This window comes from Emys orbicularis, chromosome 25 (genome assembly GCF_028017835.1).
Source record: "Emys orbicularis isolate rEmyOrb1 chromosome 25, rEmyOrb1.hap1, whole genome shotgun sequence".
NCBI classification, from domain to species: domain Eukaryota; kingdom Metazoa; phylum Chordata; order Testudines; family Emydidae; genus Emys; species Emys orbicularis.
The window spans coordinates 8846209-8871673 of record NC_088707.1 but is presented as its reverse complement, the minus strand read 5'-3'; the positions used below and the strand labels follow the sequence as shown (position 1 = coordinate 8871673).

General features: G+C 52.2%; 1 protein-coding gene across 1 annotated transcript in view; it reads left to right on the top strand.

Annotated features, from left to right (window-relative positions):
* Positions 1-25465, top strand: part of KCNH6 (potassium voltage-gated channel subfamily H member 6) — a 99132-nt gene that overhangs the window by 26323 nt on the left and 47344 nt on the right. Inside the window, exon 3 of the mRNA XM_065422540.1 lies at positions 19607-19814. Coding sequence (XP_065278612.1) covers positions 19607-19814 — 208 coding nt within the window. The remainder of the gene's footprint in view (positions 1-19606; positions 19815-25465) is intronic.

Sequence of the window (25465 nt, the reverse complement as noted above, 5' to 3'; positions counted from 1 at the left end):
CCTCTGCCCTTTCTCTCCTCATCTCAATCCCCTGCTGCTCCACTGTGCTCTTTGCGGGGCAGACCCCTGGCAAGCGAGCTGGGTGCGATCACGGGGAGGGGGCAACCTCGGGGGAGAGATGCTTGTGTTGCCTCAGGAACCCCAGACTCAGGTGCACCCTGGAGAACAGCTCATGACTGAGGGAAGAGAACGGGGCTGGGGTGGGGGGTTGAGAATCCGAATTCCTCTCATCCTGCCCCAGCCCATCCCAGGGACACTTTGTATAGGGTTGTTGGCCAGGGTTCTTTACCATGTCATCTGCCCATGGTGCTGTGCGTGTTGAGGTTTATTGATTAGATGAATCCCACTTGCTTCGCAAGAAAAGTCTCTTCATCTCTATGGTGTAACGGAGGGCGTTTGAACGTACAAACAGTCCCATCCAAACTCCTCCGAGCCTGTTAGGACTTTGAGTTTGTGCCATGTGTCAGCGGAAAGGTCATTGCCCCTAGATTCACATTAAGGTCTCAGCTTTGACCTCTTGGCCCTTGACGTGTGCTCTCGAATGGTTGGCACTGAATGCCTCCTAGACTATTAGGAGTCCGATTACTCCCTAGACTGTCCAAACATATGGATTGAGTGAACAGCCTGGGAATCCAGATTCCTGGGTTCCATTCCTGGCTCTGATAGTGACCGGCTAGGTGAGCTTGGCTAATTCACTTCACTTCTCTGTGCCTTTCTTTCCACATCTGTACCAAGGGGACAATGATAGCTACATTGGGAAAGCACTTTGAGATCTGTGGATCCATATGTGCAGAATATATAATTATGTATTGTATGATGCACTAATAGCATGGAGCTGATTTATTACCTCCGTGGCCATTTATGCTTATTCTATGAGAGATTGGTGGCCACTAATGGTTATTTATCTCCATCGGGGAGTAAGCACATGAACCATCGTTTCTGTAAAATTGCTAGAAGGCTATTTAGGTGCTAAGCTAAACTCCGCTTGTAGCTCTTGTTCATTTCTCAGTCTGAACACGTTTACACTGAAGATACCTGATCATCGGACAGGGAGCTCGGCTGGCATTTAACATTGTGAATGCCACGATGAGTTGGAAAAACAAGGGGGCAAGAGGTAACAGTGAAAGACTCAACCCATCCAGTCCAGCCTTCACCATCTGCAAATGCTCTCTCATTGGGAGAGGCCTCGGGGTGGGCCCACTGCAGTGGGACACAAGGGCACTGAAATGGGAGGCCTGATTTTCAGACGCTCTCCGCATGGCAGGTGCTGGGCGGTTGGGAAAACCTAGCACTGCTGGTGGGCGCTGAGCACTAGAATGACTGGTCCTGAATCTTTCTGCCAGTTTGGTCCCACAGTGCAGGTTGGGATCTCTGTCACCTCCATGCCCTTGCCAGCTCCCATCTCCTGGGCTCTGTTATATAACCCTGATGTAGATTTAGCTACTCTGCCATGAGACCCTGCGGATTAAAACCAGGCTGGGGAGGGGGGACTCGGTGATAACTCCCGGGGGCAGATTAATGGCTTGCTTTTTTTTTTAATATTCATAACAATGCTGCTTTTGTCTCCAACTCCTGGAAAACCCTGTGTCCTGTTGATTAGTTTAATACTGATGGTACGGCCAAATACATTAACCACTCTAGTTGCTGCAGGGGATAAGCTAGCGGGGGGGGCGGGGGGGGGAGGACCGCTCCTATTATGATGATATTTTTATGTTATTAAATGTTTGCCTTTATCAAGGTCAAGGGACAGGAAGGGCTGGGAAATTCAAGCCCCCTATTTATCCACAGTAGCAGGCAAGGACAGGTTGCTGGCTGGCTGGGGGTGGAGTTAACTGTGATCCGGGGGCCTTTGGCTCTAGGTCAGTGGTTCAAAGCCTGCCCAGGTCAATAGCAACTGAAAGGGGCTCTTACCTCTCAGCCATTTGGTGGCCTCTGTGAAAGAAGCTGGTGGGTCTCCGTGCAGTTCCTAATGGACGGGAGACCACATCCAAGCCCTTCCCATTGCAATGCGGCCTCTGTCCTTGGCCAGAGACACAGTGAGCCATGGGGACTGAACCCCTCCCATGGCCCTGGTGTGGCCCCATCAGGTTGGGGCCAAGGCGGGTTAAGAAGGGACGCTGCATGTGGGGGAGCTTGTGCTGCTGTTGTGCCCACCCTATAGATAAAATCAGGGCTCTGGTCTCTGGGGCAGTTGAGCCAGAGCCTTTCCCAGCCTCCTTTGTGATCACAATGTCAGAGAAATAAACGTTAAATAAACAGCAGGGCGGCAGCCTGGGGCAAGGCCGCCCACCAGCCATGACCCGGCCTGAGGAGGGAGAAGGTTCCGTGTGGTGGTTTTGACAATGGAGTTGAGGTGGCTGAACCTGCTCTGCGCAGCTTGCCTTCTGCTCCCATGGGCCTTCTGCTCCCTGCCAGCTTTCACCCACTTCTCACGCCCCTCCTGCCAACCCAGCTCATTCCCACGGAGCTGCTGTGGAACTACCCTGCCGCTGACCGCACAGCAGCGGGTTGGCTTCTCTTTAGCTGAGAGAGGTGAAGCACAGAGAGGCCTCTGCATTTGTTTGCCCCTGAATTGTGGTGCTGTGTGTTTCCAAGAGGTGGACACTGGGATCTATGGCAGAAACGCTCCTGGGAGAGGGACGTGTTTTCCTGTAGGGTTAGCACAATCCAACCCAGTCCATGAGTAAGTAGAGCAGTTTCTTTGGGCTTGGTAAAGGCACAGTGTGTAGGATGCCCTCTAGTGGTCATTAAAATTACAGTATTTTAGTACAGGAAATGCGTGTTGGACTATACTGCTCAGAGGGATTTCCACACTGGAAAAAGTCCAGATGTTTTAGAGGAAGGTGCAAGAATCCATGTAATAGACAACTATGGTGTAACCGGCTTATAGAGGATGTTGCAGGTGGAGGTTGCATTATGCCTGAAGCAGGAGTGGGACTCTGGGTCTATGTGGAGAGGGAATGATAAAACATGGTGAATTGTTTGCTGCCAACACCAAAGCCTCTGGGGCTGATTCTGACTCACCCAGTCTGTTGTAACTCTGGAGTAGCCCCCTCCAAAATGCAGGAGCAGAATTGGCCTTTGTTTTGCAATTCCCCCTGTGTGTCTGTCAGGCCCACATTATAATTCTACGTTGTAGCTGCTCACGCTTCTCAATGAACAAAACAGGAAGGAAAAGTCACAATCAAGGAGAAATGTAACACCTTTACACACACCATATGTGTTAGACAGCGGGGTGGGTGTTGCATGGGAAGCTGTGATTACATTACTGTTAGAAAAGCTGTGGAAATGCATTTACAACATGTGCAAGCAGGAGCAAAACTGCTTTCTGATGGGTTTTGTCCAAGGAATGAGCCAACTTGTTTGGGATGGAAAATAAGGACTGATCCAAACCACCTCCTAGAACGTGCAGCCTTTCATCTCTGAGAAGAAACTGGGTGGATGCACAGATTCAAAGGCCTGAAAGGACCACTGTGGTCATCTGTGTTATTCAGGAAGTCAGACTAGATCATAGACTCTAGAAATTATTTTGGGGAAGTTCAATCTTTTGGAAAAGCAGCCAATCTTGATTTAAAAATTGTCAGTGATGGAGAATCCACCGCAACCCTTGGTAAATTGTTCCAGTGGTTAATTACGCTCATCATTAAATATTTACGCCTTATTTCCAGGCTGAATTTGTCTAGCATCAACTTCCAGCCATTGGATCACGTTCTACCTTTCTCTGCTAGATTGAGCCCATTATTAAATATTTGTTCCCCATGTAGATACTTAGACTGTAATCAAGTCATCCCTTAACCTTCTCTTTGTTAAGCTAAATAGATGGAGCTCCTTCAGTCTGTCACTCTAAGGCAGGTTTTCTAATCCTTTCATCATTCTTGTGGCTCTTTTTTGAGCCCTCTCTAATGTATCAACATCCTTTTTGAGTTGTGGGCACCAGAATTGGACAGTCTTCTAGCTGTGGTCGTACCAGAGCCAGTACAGAAGTAAAATAACCGCACTACTCTTACTCCAAGATTTCGCTGTTCACTCATCCCAGGATTGCATTAGCTCTTGGCCACTGTGTCGCACTGGGAGCTCATGTTCAGCTGTGATTATCCACCCGGACCCTCAAATCTTTCAGAGCCACTGCTTCCCAGGATAGAGTGCTCCATCGTAAAAGTAGGGCCTACATTCTTTGCTCCTAGATGTATGCATTTACATTTAGCCATATTAAAATGCATTATTTTTTTGCTTGTGCCCCGTTTACCAAGCAATCCAGATTGCTCTGAATGAATGAGCTGTCCTCTTCCCTATTTACCACTCCCCCAATTTTTGTCATCTGCAAACTTTATTAGTGATTGTTTGTTTTCTTCCAGATCATTGATACAGATGTTAATAGCATAGGGTCAAGTACCAATCCCTGCAGGACCCCACTGGAAACATACCCTCTGGAGGATTCTCCATATACAGTTAAATTATTTTTTTTTTGGTGAGTCCCCTGTGGCACCTTTAAGACTAACAGATGTATTGGAGCTTACGCATGCATCTGACGAAGTGGGTATTCACCCACGAAAGCTTATGCTCCAATACATCTGTTAGTCTTAAAGGTGCCACAGGACTCTCTGTTGCTTTTTACAGATCCAGTCTAACATGGCTACTCCTCTGAGATTTTTTTGAGACCTATCAGTTAGCCAGTTTTATTCCATTTAATGTGTGCCGTGTTAATTTTAGATCATTGTCGTGTTTTAATCAAGATGTGGTGTGGTACCAAGTCAAACACCTTAGAGAAGGCTAAGTATATCGGGTCAACCAAACATGTAATCTCATTTAAAAAACAGGATCTATTTTCCATGAATCCATGTTGATTTGCATTAATTACATTACCCTCCCTTAATCCTTATTTTTAATTGAATCCTGTATCAGCTGCTTCATTATCTTGCCTGGGATCGATGTCAGGCTGGCATGGATCTAATTATCCATGTGTGTTCCATATTCCCACTGCCCTTATACATCCTGCTTTCCATTGGGACGGGAAATGGAAGAACTGAAGCACTGTGGTGTTTCTAACATGACCTGAATCAGGAAGCACTTGGGGCTCTCCTGAGAATGGCATGTTTGCAGCTTGGTTTCTAAATCATGGGGCTAAGCTTAAGGGAAATATCAGCTGCTTTAACCCAGTGGAACAGAAACATTGCCCCTCTCGCTGCTACTCATGGTTTCCCTAGTTTGCTTCTGGTTCATATCCATTTTCCCTCTCTGTGCTGAATTATGAATGAAGCAGCGGCGGCAATTTGGCGGCAGGTCCTTCCCTCCGACAGGGACTCCGGGACCCGCCGCCGAAGAAGCGCCGGTGGTAGAGCTGCCGCCAAAGCGCCGCCAATCGCGGTAGAGTTGCACCCCTCCGCTTTGCGCGCCCAAGGCAAGTGCCTCACTCGCCTCGCCCTTGTTATGGCACTGCTTGGGACCAGATTTTCAAGGGAGCTCTGATCCCAGGTAGGCACCTAAATAAGAACCAGGTAGAGGCAGCTCATAAATGCTTAGGCCGAGTAGATTGGCTTGACAGAGATTGGGTGGATAGAGAAGATATATAGCTGGATAGACAGACAATAACGGGGTAGGTGAAAGGAGAGCGCTGGTTGGCAGATAAAGACCGAACTTGCTGATGGTTCACTTCATTAGTCAGTCTTTTGTCACCCACAGCGCCCCAGCAGGTCCCCAGACACAGGCTCCCCAGAGCACCAGAGGTGAAGGGGATGCTAACTGCAGCTGGTAGAGATTGCTCTGAAGTGCTAATGAGACATTACATTGAGCAGACGGAGCCCAGCAGGAGATGGGCAGGCATAGCAGGGGAACAGTCAGACTTGATGGAGGATAAAAGTTAAAATAAGGGCTGAGCAACTTATTCCAAGAGTTGGGTTGTGGAGCGAGGAGTCCGGCCTCATGCCATAGCTGTCCAGGGGCCTCTCTCTTTCCAAGGGGGAAGGGACCACCACTTCCTTGTTCTCTTTCCATCCCACACAAACCAGTAGTGCCTGTAGCCCTCTGGCCCCAGAACAGGTAGATAAGGGGCAGTGCTGGGCGAGATTTTTCTCGCACACGCTGCTCCACCAACCTGGCGAGGAAGGGAAGCCAGGCTAGGGCTGAAAAGAAAATTCAGTCCCCAGGGCCCGGTCAGTCCTTGGCCGCTCCACTGAGCCTGCTAACAATGCTGCCGTTCATGCACGGTGGTTTGTAACCTAGGAAGTGGACTTGGACCCACCTCCTGGAAGAGCCAGCGCATAGGAAAGACTCTTGGTTCATCCCAGCCGGGACTGGATTTAAGCCAGTGATCTCAAGGCCGAAGGCCTCTGTCCCCATAACCCCTAGCTTGGTATCCGCTCACTTTCCAGAGAGGGATGTTAGTTATAGGAAAACCTCTCCGCAGGAAAGGAGCAGAACCCTGTGGTCTCCTCTGCAGCAGCATCCGTGGCTGGGCCTTGGGGAGACAAGGATGGGAGTGTTGGCTCAGAGAGAACAAGAGCCGGGCTCCAACTGGCAGGGCAGATGTCAAATACCGCAGGGGCGTCTTCTCTTGGGTTATTTCAAGCCCGGGGGAAGCAGGAGGTGTCAGATTCTGTGGCTGCCTGAATACACAGGTCCCTGGGGTCACGGACCCCTACGGTAGCACCTTTTGAATCAGATTTGAATAAACTTGCAAACATGGGGGTGTTAGGTAAAAAGCAAGTCCTTACTCACCTCTCCAGCACCCGAGTTCGTGCGGAGTTGGTATGGGGCTCACAATCTGTCAGAGACCAGACACCAATTCGTTGATCAACGGGCTCACACTATCCTTAGCTTAAAAGGCTTCGGAGTAAGTGTGGCGAGTTTATTAGGGGTGAGCATCAATATTTATACACAGAAGTAAACAAAGTGATTAACAGATCATAATGGTCATGCATAATCAATCAAGATTCTACAGGATAAAACAGGTTAAAATGTAAACTTAAAAAGACAAAAGGGGAGATGGCTACTTAAGGGGAGGGGGGGTGTCATGAGAAGTTAGCAGGTCAGAGCTTTGATTAAAACTTTCAGACAGAGACATCAAGTCTGGGTTAAGTTTAAGCTCATCAAAAGTTCAGACTCAACAGGGGTGTTGCCCCTTTTTTTCCACTGCTCCTTCCTCCTCTTCAAAAGCCAGCGCTGTGCCTTCCCTCTCCTCACGTCCTGATTCATTCCCCCCCCCTTCTCTCCTCCATTACCCCTTTGTTTCATTCCCCTGCACCCTGCCTCCTGCCCTCCTCACTTCCTTCTCCATCCTTGCCTGTCTGTCTATCTCTCTCTCTCTCTCTCCCCGCCCCCAGCCTGTGCTCAGAGTTAACTCTCCCCTGACTGGAAATCTCCCTGCGCCTCCTCTCTCTCCTCTCTCCATTAAGTCTCCAAGAGCTGAATTCTTAAACACACAGATTAATCTACGGGACATCTGCCTGTACCACCATCAATCACCTGCAGGCACCCCCCTCTTGCACGGATTATGCCGCTCTACCTTGAGTCGCGCCGATCCAGGCCCAGATACAGAGTCATTGACATTCTGTAGACGTGACAGTGGGTTTTTCCATTCAGCATATTCCCACAGCAGCTCAGCGCCTGCTCCCCATGCTGCTGGCCAGCCGACACCCGTGCTAGTTTAGGAGCGGTGCTCCCGGGGTCTCCACATAGGCCCTTACTTGCTGCAATAAAGGGGATGCTATTGTGACAGCTGCTATCTTGGCGGACACAGCAGGGCGTGACTTGGGGCCCCTGCTGGGGCCGTAACAGATTCTGATCCTCTGCAGAGCGGGCCTGGAACACCCGCTCACCAGTGGGTTATACAGTGCTCCACACCTCCGTCCTGAGCTGATCTCAGCCAGCAGTGTCCCAACTGCAGATTTGCCTGGCTGGCCACAACTTAAAAACATTCAGCCGACAAGCCCAGAGGGCAGATTCTCAGGATGACGAGCGAGGCTGATTTACATACCAGCTGGCCTGAGCATTCTCTCAGCCCGAGCACCCCTTGGGGGAAAGAAGGCCCCAGGGGCAGAGCGAAAGGAGCTGGCCTTAGCTAGCCTCTCCTCTGACAATGCCACACCTCCCTAGAACTACTCCCTAGGCCTAAATCCTGGGATGCGACTCGATGGGAGGAGAGCTCCTACCCCAGCTGCTACCACCAAGGCAGCAGAGCCACCCTGAGGAAAGCAGCAAGCGGCCAGCTAGTTATTAATGGATCGAACTGTAGCCGGGTGGAGTTGGCCTGGTGTGATGAAGTGGGACTGTTCTTAATGTTTCCTCTGAATACTGTGTGGGTGCCTCAGTTTCTAGCAGACACTCTGTCTCCTGGCAACTAATGGCCCAGGCCCTTCTCTTCTCCCCCCCCCCCCCCCCCCCCCGCAAGGGGATGCTAAAGGTGTGGGAGAACAAACAGGTCAGATGACCTCCTGGCCCAGGAAAGGAACTCAGCAGAGAAGGAGGGGGCTGGAGGGAGTTTCAGTTTGGGGCTGGCTGGGGATGGGAAGTGAGGGCAGACGGGGTTGTCTGGCTCACTGGGCCCCAAAATGGACCCGGCTGAGGGGTCCCATTCTCTGTACCTACAAGCTCTGTTTTAGACCGTGTTCCTGTCGTCTAATAAACCTCTGTTTTACTGGCTGGCCGAGAGTCACATCTGACTGCGAAGTGGGGGTGCGTGCAAAACCCTTTGGCTTCCCCAGGACCCCGCCTGGGCGGACTCACTGTGGGAAGCACACGGAGGGGCATATGCTGAATGCTCCAAGGTCAGACCCAGGAAGGTGAAGCCGTGTGAGCTTCTTGCCCTGAAGACAGTCTGCTCTAAGGGAGAGGAGGCTCCCCAAAGTTCTGACTGGCTTTGTGGGGAGCAGTTCCAGAGCATCGCCCGGGGACTCATGACACTTGGCTCCAGAATAGGCAGTCCCAGAGCTCAGGTGGTGGAGATTCTTCTTGCCTGTGTTTAGGGAAAGGAATGTGATCTAGTAATTAAACATGACGCTGGGTGTCAGGACTCCTGGGTTCTGTTTTTAGCTCTGGGCGGCTGTGTGGTTGGGTGCTTTGAGCTGGAGCCTGGGACTCCTGCGTTCTAGTCTCGTCTATCCTCTGGGTGCCTCCATTTCTCCATCTGTAAAGTGTGGCTGATACTCCCCTGTCTGCCAGAGTGCAGGGACAGCATGAGCTTATACCGGCGAGGGGCTTTGCGCTCCCTGACCGAACGCAGGGCAAAGTCTAATTGTCGCCGCCATCACTGATGCTGGAAAGGCCAGCAGAAGCACAAGGCAGCCCGTTCCGGCACTGTGCATTCTGGGAGCCGGGGACTCTTGCCATCTCCCCCCAAGCCCATCTAGGGCGAGTAATGGCTGGGCGAGCTTCCACTATGCTTGCTGCTGATTTGGGATAGAGACGCGGGTGAGGGAGAGCCGGGACCGTTTACGTTGCCAGGTTCCCCGCGCGACCCCTCCGGCCCACCCAATGGTGCCTGAGCAGGTGTGCCCCGCTCAGCCTGGGGCAGCTGCTTTCAGCAGGGTGCTGCTTCGGACCCTTGGATTGCAGGGGGTGGAACAAGCACATCCACCCATGCTGGTGCGGTGCGTTTCCCAGTCTGCTCATGCTTGGGGATAGCAGCACGGGCTCTGGCCTGGGCCAGGTCCCTCCCTCCTGTGACTCCACCGCAGGCAGAGCGGAACTGGGCACGTCCAAGCTTCCGTCCGCAGTTCTCTGCCAAAGCCCATTAGTATCTTATTGCGCTGCGTGACTTGGAGCCTCAGTCGGGCTCAAAGCCGGCTCGTGATATTTCAGGCAAAGCTTTTTGAAAACTCCCGTTTGCCTTTCCCCTCCCCGCCATTGCGGCCGGGCATGAGGCGCAGCAAAAGGCTGGCCACGTGCTGGGCAGCTGCACCCGTCCCCTGGCAGCTGGGAAATTCAGAACCACCCCCAATCAGGCCGGCACCCTCCTGGCAGCGGGGGTGAGGCACAGACGTGGCTCGGGGTCTGTGGACGGCTTGCATTTTTGTGAGGTTGGCCACAGTGGCGACGTTCTGGGGGCGTGAAAAATGGCTGGCCACCTTCGGGTTTTCTCCTGCCGTCCATCACCGTGGTCTCAGAGCACCTTCCACATCCAATCACTAGCAAGAACACACAGTCCCTAATGCGTCTCGTGGAATCTCCGGCCCCTTCTCCCTTTTCGAGGGTCAAAACGCTGCTTAGGATGGGGGGGATTTCTTTGGGGGGAGGGAGGGGGAGTTTGTTGGTAGGTGTTTGGCACAAAGGCCCCTGATCCCAACCCTGGTAATGCTGAGAAAAGAGCATGCAGCAAACATGGCGCTCCAGCAAAGGAATCGGCTCATTAAAATGAGCCCAGAAGTGAGTGTGACCTTTGAAAGCCTGTATTGATTATTCTGTTACAGGTCCCTTGGCTTCCTGCAGCAGTGTAAAGCCGCACCTCTGATCCACGGGTCTCCAAGCTCTTTACAAATATCCATGAGGCTCACGTGTCATGTGGGGGGGGGGGAGGAAAGAGGAAGAATCATCTCTGTTTTACAGGCAGGGGAACTGAGGCACAGGCAGAGATTAAGAGCCTGGTTTTCAGTGGTCAGTGTCTCACTGACATCAAGGAGCTTGGTGCACTCAGCCCTGCTGGGGACCTAAGGCCAACTTTCCAAGTGCTCCAGCACCCATGTGCCAGCCCCCAAGTGACTGGCTTTTCCCCCGAGCCCAGTACCGGGGGTGCAATATTAGGTGCTTTGCAAAATCTGGCCCCCAGGTGCCAAATCAGGCCCCACTGTGAGTGCTGAGAAGAGAGCCCAGCAGCCCTGCCATCCCCCGCTCCCCTGCAGAGAGCGCTATATTCCTGGCTCTGGAACAGAGGCTGATGGGGGGTGGGGGTGGGAAGGAGGAGGCCTGAGTCGGGGTCTGACCGAGGCAGCTGCTTCTCAGCCAAAGTGAAGCTGGGACCCTGGGAGGGGAGGGTCCTGCTTGGTCGTTCTTGCTAGCTGCGGACGGCCCTGCTGGGAGGAATTACTCTGTGTCTAGGAGAATATTCAGGGGCCAAGCAGCAGCTCTGCTCACACAGATGGTTCCCCTCCAGCGGCCTGCCTGTGAGATTGAGAGAATCCCGGGAAACCTCTGTGCCTTGCCCGGGAAAGGGGACACTGGGCCAAAGGCTTCTGAAGTCAGTGGTGGTACGGCTGGGATGAATTTTAGCCCAATGCCCAGATCTGAGCCGTTATGCCAAATTCAGGCTTGATGTGAGCAGATGCAACTCTCGTTGCCTTATAGCAGGGCTGGCTTTGACTCGAAGGGTCTCTGCATTTTAGGATGACCAGATGTCCCAATTTTATAGGGACAGTCCCGATTTTTGCGTCTTTTTTTCTTATATAGGCTCCTATTACCCCCCCACCCCTGTCCAGATTTTTCACATTTGCTGTCTGGTCACACTACTGCATTTTGCAAGGACAAGCTGAGGCCTGTAACCAGGGAGATATTGCAGCTACCCTCTGACCCAGCGCGACACCTCCTGTCCCCAGGCCTCTAATCTTTGATCTGGGCTGGGGCACCAGGAGGGGTTGAAATCATCCACTGCCCAGGCAGCTGCGTCTAGCCCGGAAACCAGGATACTTGCTTCCTGGGACTGGTCCACGTGAGCCCTCAAACTCACTGTGATGGGGGAAGCCCCCCGAGTGAGCAAGGGGTTAATTACAGCAACCATCCCCCTCCGGAGCCCCTCCAGATGTGCAGCAGGGTAACAGGGCAGCGGCTAGTCTAGCCTGGGGGGCCTGGTCCAACCTGTGCACTGCGATCTCTGCCCAGGCGGGAGGATTGGGAGCGGGACAGGCACCAAAGACGGTGGACTGGATGGATTCAGAATTCTCCCCTGGATCTCATAGGCTGCACCAGCTGCATATAGTGGCCATAGTGGGCTACAGCGGCCTGGGGGAGGATTTCCCCAGCGTGGAAACTGTGTCGCGCTGGCGTAAGCGGTTCTGTGCTGCCGTCTGCGCAGGCCCTGGCATCGGAGGAGAGCCGGGGCAGGTTGTGTCAAAAGGGGGGGTGGCACTTGGCTCCCCAGGAATTCCAGCTGGCGCAGCAGCCTGGAGGTAGCTGGGGGGAGTCTGACCTAACTTACCCTGGCCCCCAGCACAGGCAGAATCTGGGCAGCACGAAGGTGGCTTGCAGCATCCCCACCCAGGAGAAGGCGAGTCCTGGCTCCAAGGGCTGGGTGCTGCCTCCCCCACTTTCTCGTCTCCTCTGCCATTTCCCTTCCCCCTCGCTGCTGGGAGCCAAGGGAGACTTTCTCAGGAAGTCCCTGCCAGCCTGGGGCCCAGATGGTGCAGTATGAGCTCGTCTGGCAGAGAGAACCTGCGAGGAGCAGCCAGTGCCTGCCCTGTGCAGTTGTAGCGTCTGGCTCTTAACCAGTGAGCGCCCAGAGGCGGTGGGGATGGGGACAACCGGGCAACTCAGCGGAGAGCCGGGTGTCCCTGGGCAAGGGGGGTCGGATCAGCTGAGCGTCACAGGCGGGGACAGAGACTGGAGTGTTTGCGGAAAGCACAGCCCCCTGCGGTCTGGTCTGTCCAGCCCACAAGGGTCGGGGACCAGACTCTGGCCTGCTTCACCAAGGTAAATACTGGAGGAGCAAAGGCCACCAGGGTTAGTGTCCAAGCTGGGACTTTCAAAGCTGCCTAAGAAAATCTGGTGCGGGGAGATAGGTGCCTAAATACTTTTGAGGATCTGGGCCTTGGATTAATGAAGGTGCAGGTCTAGGTGCCTTTGGAAAGCTCCGCCCTACTCTAAATGGCTTGTTATGGGGAGGGGAGAAAAAGAGAGGAGGAGAAATGGAGGGACCCTGCATCTGTCCCTGCTTAGCAGTTGTTCCCCCTGAAAGCTGCTTTCCACTCACTAGTCTGTTCTTCTCTCTTCTCCTGAGATCCCGGAGTCGCTTCCAGGGGCAGCATCCGACTCCCCACTGGACACCCAGCAAACAGCTGGTCCACCTCGGTCTGAAATGACACCCACCCTCCCTCTTGGCTCAGCGCAGTCTGACACCCTCTGCAAAGGTGCTGCAACCCAGGCAACAGACTCAGAGGGGGCTGGCGCAGGGGGCATTGCTCCAGCGCCATAGGGCAGAGGGGTTCCCCCGCCCGCCTCTCGTCCTCACCTAATCCGGCAGCAGCCTAGTGTGAGGTCTCTGGTGCCGTGGGATGCAGCTGGATCCCAGTGCATCATTTACAGGAGGTAGCATAGTCTGGCCTAAATTACACCACCACCTACAAAACGATGCACAGGGGACCGGGTGTCAGGACTCCTGGGTTCTGTTCCCAGCTCTGGGAGAGCGCGGTCTAGTGATCAGAGTGGAGGGAGAAGATGGAATCAGGTCTCCTGGGTTCTGTGCCTGACTCTGCCCCAATTCTCTTGTGACCACGGACCCTGTCTCGCTCTCTCTTGATATAAAATGGGGATACTAATATTTCCCTCACTTTGTAAAGTGCGTCAAGCTTCTCCGGGCGAAAGATGCTGTTTGATTGCAAAGTGTTGTTGTCACCGCTGGTTGACGTTTTTGGGAGGAATAACCTTCATTATGGGTGATACCTGATCCCAATTCTCTTGGTCAGTGTTCATTATTCATTAGCATTCACCACGGGCTGGTCATTTTCACGTACGGGGCACTAGTGAACACTGTTGGTTTGTTTTTCATGGCACGTGATTAGCGGCTCTGTCAGGTGGCTTTGGTTCTCATTGGATGGCTAGAAAAATTTTAAAAGAACTAAGGTGGCTAATGAATAGGGTCCCTTCTGGGTTGGAATCTTCCCATGCGTCTGCATTCAGGCAAATCTTTGGGATTTCACAGACATTCCCATGCATACCTGGCAACTGTACTCCTGGATTCTGGCTTTGTCTGCACTTAAACCACTTCAGCACTGTAGTGCTTCAGTGTAGACACACTACAGCGATGGAAGGGGAGGTTCTCCCATCCTTGTATTTAATCCACTTCCCCAAGAGGTGGTAACTAAGGGCTTGTCTATCCTGGGAACTTGCATCTCTCAAGGGTGTGAAACAGCCAGGCATAGCTATACCGACTGTAGACAGCGCTAGAGAGACAGGAGAATTCCTCTGTTGATGTGGGTACCGCCGCTCAGGGAGGTGGATTACCTTGGCTGACAGGAGAACCCCTGGCACTGTCTACACCGGGGGTTAGGTCGGCTTAACTATGTTGTTTAGGGGTGTAGATTTTTCACACCCCGAAACATTGTAGCCGGGTCAACTTAACTTTTGAGTGTGATCTGACAGCCCAGCAAGCCCAGCGCTGCTTTTTAATTCATACGAATATTTGCAAATTAGGGTGGATGGTTTGGGATTTTTTTTATTGACTATTTCATCAGCTCTGATTCTTACGTGACCAGCCCGTCCCTCAAAGTGGATTTTTCTCTTGACAATACCAGCCCTGTCTCCCCGCCCACCTCACTCGCTAAATGGATTTATCCGATATCGATTGAAAAAATAATCCCGGCTGTCTGGCCCTTTAAAGGGATTTAACTGTGGCCATTGCTTTCCCCTTCTTTTGTGTGTGCGTAACTGACGTCAGGGCAGATTTTAAAGTTCTGAGATGCCGGCCATCTGCTCCTGATTACTGAAGCCTGAGCTCTTTAAAATTGCATGCAGAGAGGAGATTGTTCCCTCCCCTTTCCCCCGATGGCTGAGAGAAAGGGCTAGGGGGGTGCTGGCTATGCCAGGGAATGAAGCTCCCGATAGGAACATCAGCGCAACACGGTGCCTGTTGATGTGCTAATCCCCCTTGCTTGTGAACTGCTCGCCTGTTAATCACAGAGCAGAATGAGGGAGATAAGGAATCAGTGCTGTACAAAACAGAAACTAATTGCCACTGAGAGAGGCTGGGCTGCTTTTTGCAGAGCCCTGCCTAGGCGAGGGTTTGAAGAACAGGAGTATATTCTCTCTCTCTCTCTCTCTCTCTCTCTCTCTCTCTCTCTCTCACTTGCCCACCTCCACGGTCCTATCTCAAGCACAGGGAGAGATTGCTGCAGATTTTCTCAGACTCCGCTAGCAAGAGCTTAAAACCCCCAAGCGATCCAAGGAGGAAAGCCGTCCCCTCGGGGCTAACGTGCCAATGGGGTTTCCTGTTGCCCAAATGTGCCCAGGCACATGAGGATGGGCAATGCCAGTGTGGTGTTGTGTTGGTGCATCCCCCTCTTAGGATAATAATAGCGTACGCTAACACAGCAGCTTTCGACCCAGAGGATCCCAAGGCATTTTATGGTTTGCGCACCTCCAGCGCACAAGTAGAAAGGCAGCTGCTTCTAGGGCAGGGCAGCTGTTTAACACCGCCGCTATAGGACACCCAGGAAGTGAAGAAGAACTGAGCCCCATCTCCCAACATTTCCTTCCAGGCTGGGAATCTTCCGAGAGAGCCTGTTCTTGCCCATTGCCAGACGAAACCTACTAAACACGAAACCTTTCAAAGGTCACCCAGTACCAGGGATGATTGCATACTGCTCTAGGAAAGGGCTGCCATAAGATTTTAACTGTAGACTCTAGTCTAGGTCAATTGCAATTAGCCTTGTAGTTGCTTTAAGTGCATCGGGTATAATCGGCGGGAGAACTATGTCATTGCGGTGCCATTTCATAGTGGCCTAGCATGGAATTGCGGTGGGCATTCATGATGCCCTGGCATGGAATCAAAGCGTAGTTTCATGGTGTCTTAGCATGTTATTGCAATGAGCCTGTTAGGATCCAGGAAGTGGGCATGTTATTGCAATGATGGTTAGCAGGTCTATACAACGCAGCTTTATGACGTCTTGGCATGTTATTACAAGGGTGTTTAGCATCTAAGGGATTGGCAAGCAATGACCATGCCACTTCATGGGGCCTTAGCATGGGATTAGTATGTATTTTAATGGGAAAGTAGGAAGTAACTAGAATGGTACTGAACATGATACTCGGCGTGTATGGCTGTCCTCGCTCATTATTCTCTGGCTGTCTCTCTATATCACGGCATGACATACTTGCATCTTCATGCTGTGATACCAAAATCCTTTCCAGTGCATTTTTGTGAGGCTGCCTGCTGCTTAGAAGTGGAGTTAATGACCTGACCCGACTCCAGGCCCTGCTTCCATCTGTGATCAGGGACGGTTGGCTAAATAGCAGCCCTCGAAGAATGGTACGCTGAAATCATACAGATCTGGGTCACCTCATTACACGGATGATGTTGGACTCCAGCATTCCATTTGTCTGCGTTCTGCTCTCCCAAGATGTAGTTATCCAATCTCCGTGCCAGATGAATACAGCTCGTCAAATGCCATTGTTATTAAAGCCATACATCTTGCCTCACCGAAGGAAACTTCTCTCCCCGGAGCCACTGGCTTATTAAATGCTGACAAGGCAGCCCCCGCTTGGTTAGACAAAGAGGGAGCCAGGTGCACCACACAGATCTTTATTAGCCTGTGTTTGAAAAGCTGCCTGCTGAGTTACAGATTCAAATATTTGTGACCCTTCAGGATAAAAGTGTTTAAATGCTCATTAAACTCAGATGCAGGAGAACAGTTATTAGTCTTATCTAGTGGCTCAAGCCAGGCTCTGACACAGAGTCTCTTGAGACAGTGAGTGAATCGGCTCTGTGCCGCCGTTTGTAATGTGGCAGTGTAATGAACTGGCAAGTGTGTGTGCGTGTGTGTGTGAGAGAGAGACCCGCTCCCGGATGGAGTCTGAACAGCTCACGGGCTGACAACTGGACAGCAGGCAAGGACCTGGGCTTCAGGAGGATCCGAGTTCATAGAATATCATAGAATCTCAGGGTTGGAAGGGACCTCAGGAGCTCATCTAGTCCAACCCCCTGCTCAAAGCAGGACCAATCCCAACTAAATCATCCCAGCCAGGGCTTTGTCAAGCCTGACCCTAAAAACCTCTAAGGAAGGAGATTCCACCACCTCCCTAGGTCAGTGGTCTCCAATTGCACCCCTATCAGTAAAAAAAAATTTTGAGCACGTACCCCCTGCTGCGCCGGCTCTACCATTTTTGCCGAAGTGCCAAAAAAAAAAGGCCGCTCGGACGAAGCGGGGGGGGAAAAAGCGCTCCTCCTGCCGCGCACCCCCAACGATCCTCTTGCGCACCCCACTTTGGAGAGCACTGCCCTAGGTAATCCATTCCAGTGCTTCACCACCCTCCTAGTGAAAAAGTTTTTCCTAATATCCAACCTACACCTCCCCCACTGCAACTTGAGACCATTACTCCTTGTTCTGTCATCTGCCACCACTGAGAACAGTCTAGATCCATCCTCTTTGGAACCCCCTTTCAGGAGTTGAAAGCAGCTATCAAATCCCCCCTCATTCTTCTCTTCTGCAGACTAAATAATCCCAGTTCCCTCAGCCTCTCCTCATAAGTCATGTGCTCCAGACCCCTAATCATTTTTGTTACCCTCCGCTGGACTCTCTCCAATTTTTCCACATCCTTCTTGTAGTGCGGGGCCAAAACTGGACGCAATACTCCAGATGAGGCCTCACCAATGCCGAATAGAGGGGAATGATCACCTCCCTCGATCTGCTGGCAATGCCCCTACTTATACAGCCCAAAATGTCGTTAGCCTTCTTGGCAACAAGGGCACACTGTCGACTCATATCCAGCTTCTCGTCCACTGTAACCCCTAGGTCCTTTTCTGCAGAAGTTCTAATCTATCCCTGCTTCTGTTCTGACGTTCCTCAGTAGGGGGGACACTCATTGCACTGCCCCAGCAACGGACCGGGGACCAAACTGAGCCTCAAGAGCCACCGTTTGGTCCCCGCTTGCTCCAGGCAGGAAGAAGGCTGCGCCAGCCAGCCCTATGCCTGGCACATTTATTTCCTCTTCTGCTCTGGCTCAACTGCATGGCCACTGTGTTAGAGGGGGTGGAGCCAGGCTGTGCCCACTCCTCCCCCATTGGCACACCCAGACTGGCGATGTGGGTAGCCCAGATTGGCCAGGACATTTCTCCCCCCCCCCCCCTTGCTGCCCTGCACAGGTGTGTAAGGCAGCTCACACCTGAGCCCTGGGAGAGGAGTGAACAAGTAGATACATGATGCGCAAGGCTTAGAAACGGGTTGTTTTTAATTACGCCATTTAATTTAAATCGATACTTAGAGTTGCCACCGTTATTGCATGGCAATTAGCTATTTATTGATTATGAACCGCAAGTCTCAGGAGGCTAAATGATCACAGATAAGCTTCATATTTTGTTCCGAATTTTTAATTACCAATGCTTTAAGTGCCAATTAAAAACTAATGAACATAAATAACTGTCCTGGAAAAAACCCGTATACGTCAAATCGGCACTGGCTAAGACACGCCACGTAGGCCCACATTTTTCAAAAAACTCAGGGCCAGAGTCCCAAGTCCTCAGTACCCACAGTTGGAGCTAGATATTCAAGAGCTCAGTTCCCAGTGTGCACTCAGCACTTTGAGCTCCTTAGAAAACACTTTTTTCCTCCCAGATCACTGATAAAAATAGCCCGGAGCTGAGAACTGATCTCTGTGGGATCCTACTAGACACGCTCTTATTTGATAATGATTCCCCATGAACAATTACATTTCAAGATCCATCAGTTAGCCAGTTTTGCATCTATTTAATGCACGCCATTTTGATTTGGTATAGTGCTAACTTTTGAAGCCGAATGTCAGGCAGGACTAACTCAAACTCCTGCCAGAAGTCTAAGTGTATTACATCAGCGCAATTACTTTTATCAAACCAGCTTGTAATCTCATAGTACAATGCCAAATTTGTCTGGCTAGGCCCAGTTGTCCATTTTTTATATATGGAGATATAACTATCTCATAGAGCTGGAAGGGACCTTGAAAGGTCATCGAGTCCAGTCCCCTGCCTTCACTAGCAGGACCAAGTACTGTCCCTGACAGATTTTTTGCCCCAGATCCCTAAATGGCCCCCTCAAGGATTGAACTCACAACCCTGGGTTTAAGCAGGCCAACGCTCAAACAACTGTGCTATCCCTCCCCTCCATGAAGCCATGTTGATTGGTATGGATTAATTTCCCATCCTTTAACTCTTTATTGATAGCCTGACGTGATATGGGCCTCTAACTCTTAGAGCGCTGGCCAGGGAGCCATGCGTCGTAGCTCCGGAGGTCCCTGGTATCTGCCCCACTGTCGGGTAAGATGGTGGCCATCACAAGCAGGGCTGCTGCACTGGCAAATGCCTCCAGCAGCCCCCACCCTCCTGTCTTGCCGTTTATCTGACCCAGCCACTGCTCTGCCACGGAGCTTCCCGCTGCACCCCCAGAGAATCTGCTGCCCCTTCCAGCCGTGGGTCAGCATCAGGCTGACGCCTGCGGGGAGGTGGGTGTGGCTTGTTGCAGGCTGAGAGCGCGCTGCCTGCCGGGGGCTCTGGGAATATGTCAGAGCTCAGCTCACTGGGCTTAGCTGTCGAATGGGAATGCCCAGCGGTAGCATGGGGCGACCCTGTTCATACCCAGAGGGCACCCTGCCCTGGTGATCTCTCCTCCCAGGTTTTAGGGCATGAGCTGTACTCAGTGGGGGGTGGGTTGCAGTGATGGTGGATGCTCTAGGTCCTCCTCCCCCTGCTACGATCTGACCCCTGCTCCCTTTCCCACGGCAGCATCGTGCCTCCGGTGCCTGGTGGACGTGGTCCCGGTGAAGAACGAGGAAGCATCTGTCATCATGTTCATCCTGAACTTCGAGGACCTGGCCGAGCTCATCGCCAAGAGCGCCAGCCGGAGTCTCCACCAGCGACTGTCCCAGGGCTGGCGCCAAGGTGAGCGAGAGCCGGGGTCCCCAGGCGGGGATGGGGGGGAGGGCGGGGGATTGTGTAGATTCCGCTTGGTGAAGCCGACCCTGGAATTTTCTCTGGAACTCGGAGGTGCCTGAGCCGTGGGGCTGGTGGCCTGGTTCGGGGCCTGAGCTCCTGACCAAGCGGTGGCCTCGTTGCCGATTGGCTCTGGGAGGCGGCGTGTTGCCAAAGGACGATCTTGAAGACTCTGGAGCCGTGGAGAGCGACTCCCCAGCTGTGATACAGCGAGACAAGGAGGCAGCTCTGCAAAGGGAGGCGGATGGAGCCTAATCTCCCTGGCCGAGAGGAAACTGAGTCCTGGGGATCCTGAGGCAGAACCCATCTTCCGGGGGAAGCCCTGCCCTCGGACCTCCCTGTCCCTTTGCATCCGCATCCGCCCCCGCGCGCACATGGTTACACCTCGCCTAGATGTGTCCTAATGCCCCAACTCCCCTCAGAGGGGACTGGACCTCCCCACACAGTACCTGAACTCCGCCTTGCCTGTCACCCAACCCTCCCCTCCCCAATAGCTCCTCCGCCCCCACCCCTCCCACCTCACCAAACTGGGCCTGTACTGCTAGCAGGTACCCCCGTCCCTCCCATCCATTGCCTGTAACTGCCTCGCATACAGCCGCGCCTCCTCTCTAGCTAGCTTTTGTATAACTTGCCCATACATTGCTTATAGCTGTATTTTCTTATCTATACACCTCACCGTCCTCTGCCTCTGTACAGACCCCCACCTACCCCTGTGCCCTATATACACTCTGTACATACTCTGCTTCTAGCGAGGTACCGCCATTAAATTACAGTATCTATCCCCCTGTCCTCTTGCCCTCCATGGATTGATTGCCTGGTGCTCAGGACCCAGCTCAGCCCTTTTCTTCCAGCACGCTGCCTGGAGACAGCCTCCTGACCGGGATCGCTGTTGCTCTTCCACCAATTGGCACATCTGCTGCCGGCCCTGCTGGGTCCCTTTGCAGCCCCGCCCCTGCTGCCGGCTCGTGTTCATACACGGGGCTCGGGAGCTTGGAGGGAGGTCCCACCGAGGTCAGGATTTCCAGTGAAAGCTGAGTCCGTGCTCTCCCCCCCCCCCCCCCCCAACTGGCAAGGCCATCATCCTAACGCTCTCTCGGGTTTAATGTTGTCTGTTGGTTTGGAGAGATGCACCCCGGCATGCCAGCCTCAGTCTCAGGAGACAGACCCTACCGTCAATGACCTGTAATGACACTAGTCTTGATGCTATCGGGGGGCGGGGGAAGCAGCTCTCATGCTTCAGACTATCAGCTGATCTTCTGAGGGCGCAGGAAGGAATCCTTTCCCCTCGTGCTGCAGCGTGGCCCAGCCAGCCAGGTGCCTGATGGGGAGCTGGGGAAAGGGGGTTGGATGTGTCAGGCAGTGGTGGCTGTCAGTCTGTTCCGTCACTGGGCTCTAGGGGTGTTCGGGGAACTCAGAGCAGCAGGCTGATCTGAGACCTCAGCGTTAGGGGACAAGGAAGATTTTGGAAGCTGGGTCCTGTTTCCCCAGCTCACCCCTTGCTTGGCTGGAGCGACCATGGATAATGTCCCTTCCTTGCCCTGTTTCCCTTGGCGCTGATGTGTGAGGTCCGATGTCGTCTCACGGGTCACTGCATCCCCGTTGCTTCCATGCTGGGGCTGGGAGTCTGGAAGCAAGAGCAGGGACAGCACCGCTGTGCATTTCACATTGCGGGGGTGTTGTCCTTCTCTCAACTCCGGGGAGCGGGAGGAGGTGAAGGTCTCTGGGAGCCAGACCCCAGGGGGCTGAATTCTGTGGCTGATATTTTATGCTTACAGCAGCTCTTAGATTTCCCATCCGAGAGCAGAGCCCCATGGGGCTTGGCACCGTACAGACACAGAATAACAGCCCGTGCTTGTCCCAAAGTGTGGGAAGGTCAGTAAGGGCCTGGAGAGATGAAGTGATTTGCCAGAGGTTACACAGCAGCCCACTGGCAGCGCCAGGAACAGAACCCAGGTCTCCAAAGTAGTTTCCATCTTCTCTCTAGTCTAAAACGTTTCCAATCTGGTGGATTGTCCATCTCTGTGAATTCCGTCACCCCTTGGAGAGAATATAGATGTAAAATCCAGCAGAGCTGGTCAAGTTCCCCTGGGATCAGGAGGTGGGATGCTGCCCTTTAAATATGTTTGGACTGGAGGACATTGTGTCGTGTGCTCTTGCCGTGTGTGTTAAACATCCAGCCAGTTCTGCAGGCGGGTTTGCTGGATTGTTGCATATGCTCACATGTACGTGGAATCAGTGTGAATCCGTGTGGCAGCAGGTGGTGAGCGGGGTTCTGGATTTGTTTTCTTCTCAATAGGATTGGCTTAAGTGAGTCTCTAAAACCCATCCTCAGAAGGTGCGAGCTAGAAACATTTTTTTGTCCAATACAAATGTAATACGGGGCTACCCCGGCAGGTGGAGATCGTATGCGCAGATCTTGTAATTCAGAGGGGACAGTGTAATGTAGTCTTGGACCCACAGCATGAGACCCCAGGGACACGTCACAAACTCCGTTCGGCTGGCTCCTGGCTAGACACTCCAACGCTGCTCTCCCCGGCACAGCCATCATCCCCTGTACTCCAGAGCTCATGTGCCACGGCTGCCCTTTGGAGGGCCAAGATCAGGGATCGGTTTTCAGAGCATGTTAGTTTCCTAAGAAACTGACAGCCCAGCACGTTTTGCATGTATCTCCCCCTTCCCTCGCATAAACGGTCTGTCTATTTCTAGTGCAGCCCTGCCGCTCTGCACGGCGATCACACCTGTCTCACCAACTAAACACGTTCAGTGCTAGGATGGGAGACACCCTGGGAGTGCCATGGGGCTGCTTTATATGTACCGGCCCTCTGAGCCAGTGCTGAACAAACGCTTCCAGCAGGGGGTGAGGAGCCACCAAGGGGCTGTTTTCCAGCCGAGAAATACACCTGGCCTGTCACGGTTGTTCAAGATCCTATGGTGCTTTCCACGTGAGTCTGGCATCCCTCAAAGATTCCAGCCTGGGTAATTGCAGTCCCTCCCCTAGCCTCTCTGGGAGATGGGAATTCTTCTCCATTTCCTGCCTTAAGAGGTTGGCCGAGGTTGCTGTGAGCTGTGTTCCACCCCAGAGGTGGCTGCATTTCAGTGAGTGGGTGCTGTGAGCCCTTGCCTACAGTGAGTGCCTCAGACTCAAGGTCACTGTAGCAATGTGGAGTTTAAAAAACAACGGGCAAATGGAAGCTTGTGCCCACAGCACTGCAGATGTTTATGGGGCAGGCAGGGTAGATCTGGCCAGCATGCAAAGTAGCTGGAGCAAGGCATATGTATATATAAATATGCTGTGCTTGCTGTTGCTTAGGAGACTAGTTCTGCTCTTGGCCTTTGGCATGTGAGAGCTGTGCCTGTGTGCAGAGTTACAGCGGCTACCCAGGAGCCAGGGGGGTACCCGCGGTGTCCGTGGTTCCTCTCTGCTGGTCGCAGCGTGAGCCAGTGACAACGGGCCAGGATTCCAGCTGATGCGAGCGGAAGCCACTCTATGGGGGACATTGGAGTCCCATCAGGAAGGGGATTTAGATCATGGCATACTGGGAAAGGCTGGGTGCTGTCCTTTGAGGGCCTGCTTCTCCACGGCCCTGCGCCTTGGGTAATTATTTACCCAAGTGCAAAATGGGTGTACAACGCTACCATGCCAGAGTGGAAACATTTACACGCACTTGTCGCTGGTGCAAATGGCAAGACCCCAGGCAGGACAGTGGAGAATCCAGCCCAGTGTCACCTCGATATTCCGGATGCTGTGCAGTGTTTTCGGGAAGGATATGTGCCCCGTTTCTCTACCCCCTCTTGCCTGGCTTCCAGCTCCCTATTTAAAGAAAGCTTCTAGACCCGTGATTCTCAGCCAACGGTATGTGTACCCCTGGGGGTACGCAGAGGTCTTTCAGGGGGTACATTAACTCAGATAAATATTTGCTTAGCTTTGCAACAGGCTACATAAAAACCACTGTTGAAGTCAGTGCAAACTAAAATTTCATCCAGACAATGACTTGTTTATACTGCTCTATAGACTATACACTGAAAAGTAAGGACAATTATTTATATTCCAGTTGATTTATTTTATAATTCTATGGTAACAATGAGAAAGTCAGCAATTTTTCAGTAACAGTGCGCTGTGACACTTGTATTTTTATGTCTGATTTTTACAAGCAAGTAGTTTGTAAGTGAGGTGAAACTTGGGGGTACACAAGACAAATCAGACTCCTGAAAGAGGTACAGGAATCTGAAAAGGTTCAGAGCCACCGGTCTTGACAGAAGCTCTCCAGTGAAGTTGCGAGAGCATTTTCCTGATTCCAGTAAAGTTCCTTGTTCAGTGTTGGAAGAAAGCGACTCTTTTTCCGAGATTCTGTCCCATTGTCACATGACCGCATCGACACGTCTCAGCTTGACTTATTAGGAGCGGTGAAGTCACGAGTTTTGCAGGTTGTCACAATACATAGTCCACCCTGGACGCACCGCAGAGGTGACAGAGTAACCGAGTTCGAGATGCACATAATCAGAAGGGATTTTTCTGTCTCATCTCACTATTATCAGCCTGGTCTCAGACATCCTCCAGCATGATCATTATCTGCATGGCAAGATTCAGACTCCTTCTGTGTTGAAGTTGTTTGTGGTGTGGGGAAATATTATTTTTTTACAGGTAGAAAAGTTTGGTTTTGGGTGTCTCTTCTCATCATTCAGACTTTGACTGATCAGATTCTCCTCCAAGTTGGCATTACAGATTCACCCTTTCTGCTCAGAACAAGCATGGAAAGTTTGGCCCCTAAAAAAGAATGTGCCAGAAAGTTACAGAGCAGGGTGGGGAAGAGGTTATAACTGAAACTGCTTCGCTACCGTAACTAGTTCATCTTGGCTGGTCAGTGGTTAGCCCAGGTCAGCTAACGCAGTTTGGTTAGCCCAGGACTGTTGTCCCTTTTGGCCTGAGCAGTTAGCCAAAATTCAGGGCCTTGCATGGTTGTTTACATTTGGATGAAAAATCTGAGAGGTGAGTCAGGTCTATTCTTGGAGTAAACTTGTATATTTGCAAAGAAATGTCCACAAAGTCCTGTTCCCCTGAACACAGTGGAAACAAAGAACAGCATGCAGTTTCCTTGCTCAGAAATTCCCATGTCTGCCACTCCAGCGAGCTCTGTGCCCAAGGAGCTCTGTCTCTCTGCTTCTTTTCAGGGTCATGCTCACAACTGTGTTTTTCTGCTGGCTTGGTTCCTCACACCACCCTGCAACTGATATCTTAGCCACTGTGTTTGCAACGAGGGAAAACCCTGTTAATCTACCTGGCTTAGCTCTGACCTGTTTTGCAGCCTAGTCCTTGGGTGGTAGCCCCCATTGTGTGCAGCTGTCCTTACTACATAAAGGGGCTTGATTGCTTCTGTTGAGCCTAAAAAAAAGAGTACTTGGCACCACCGTTGGCTTAAGAAGGTCTGTGATAGTCTTTGGGTTCAAGACCATCCCTGGGAGCCATTAGCACCTTTCAGCATAGCAGTACTTAGCCCTGTCACCCTCCCTCCACATTGGATGCTGGGCTCTTTTGAGAATGTGGTCCTTATTTAGGTGCCTAAATGGGAACTGAGCTCTGATCTGGCCCCAGTTGTGGCAGTCAGGTCCTTGAAAATCTGGCCCTAGTGAAAGCCAATGCCAGGTGAAGATTTG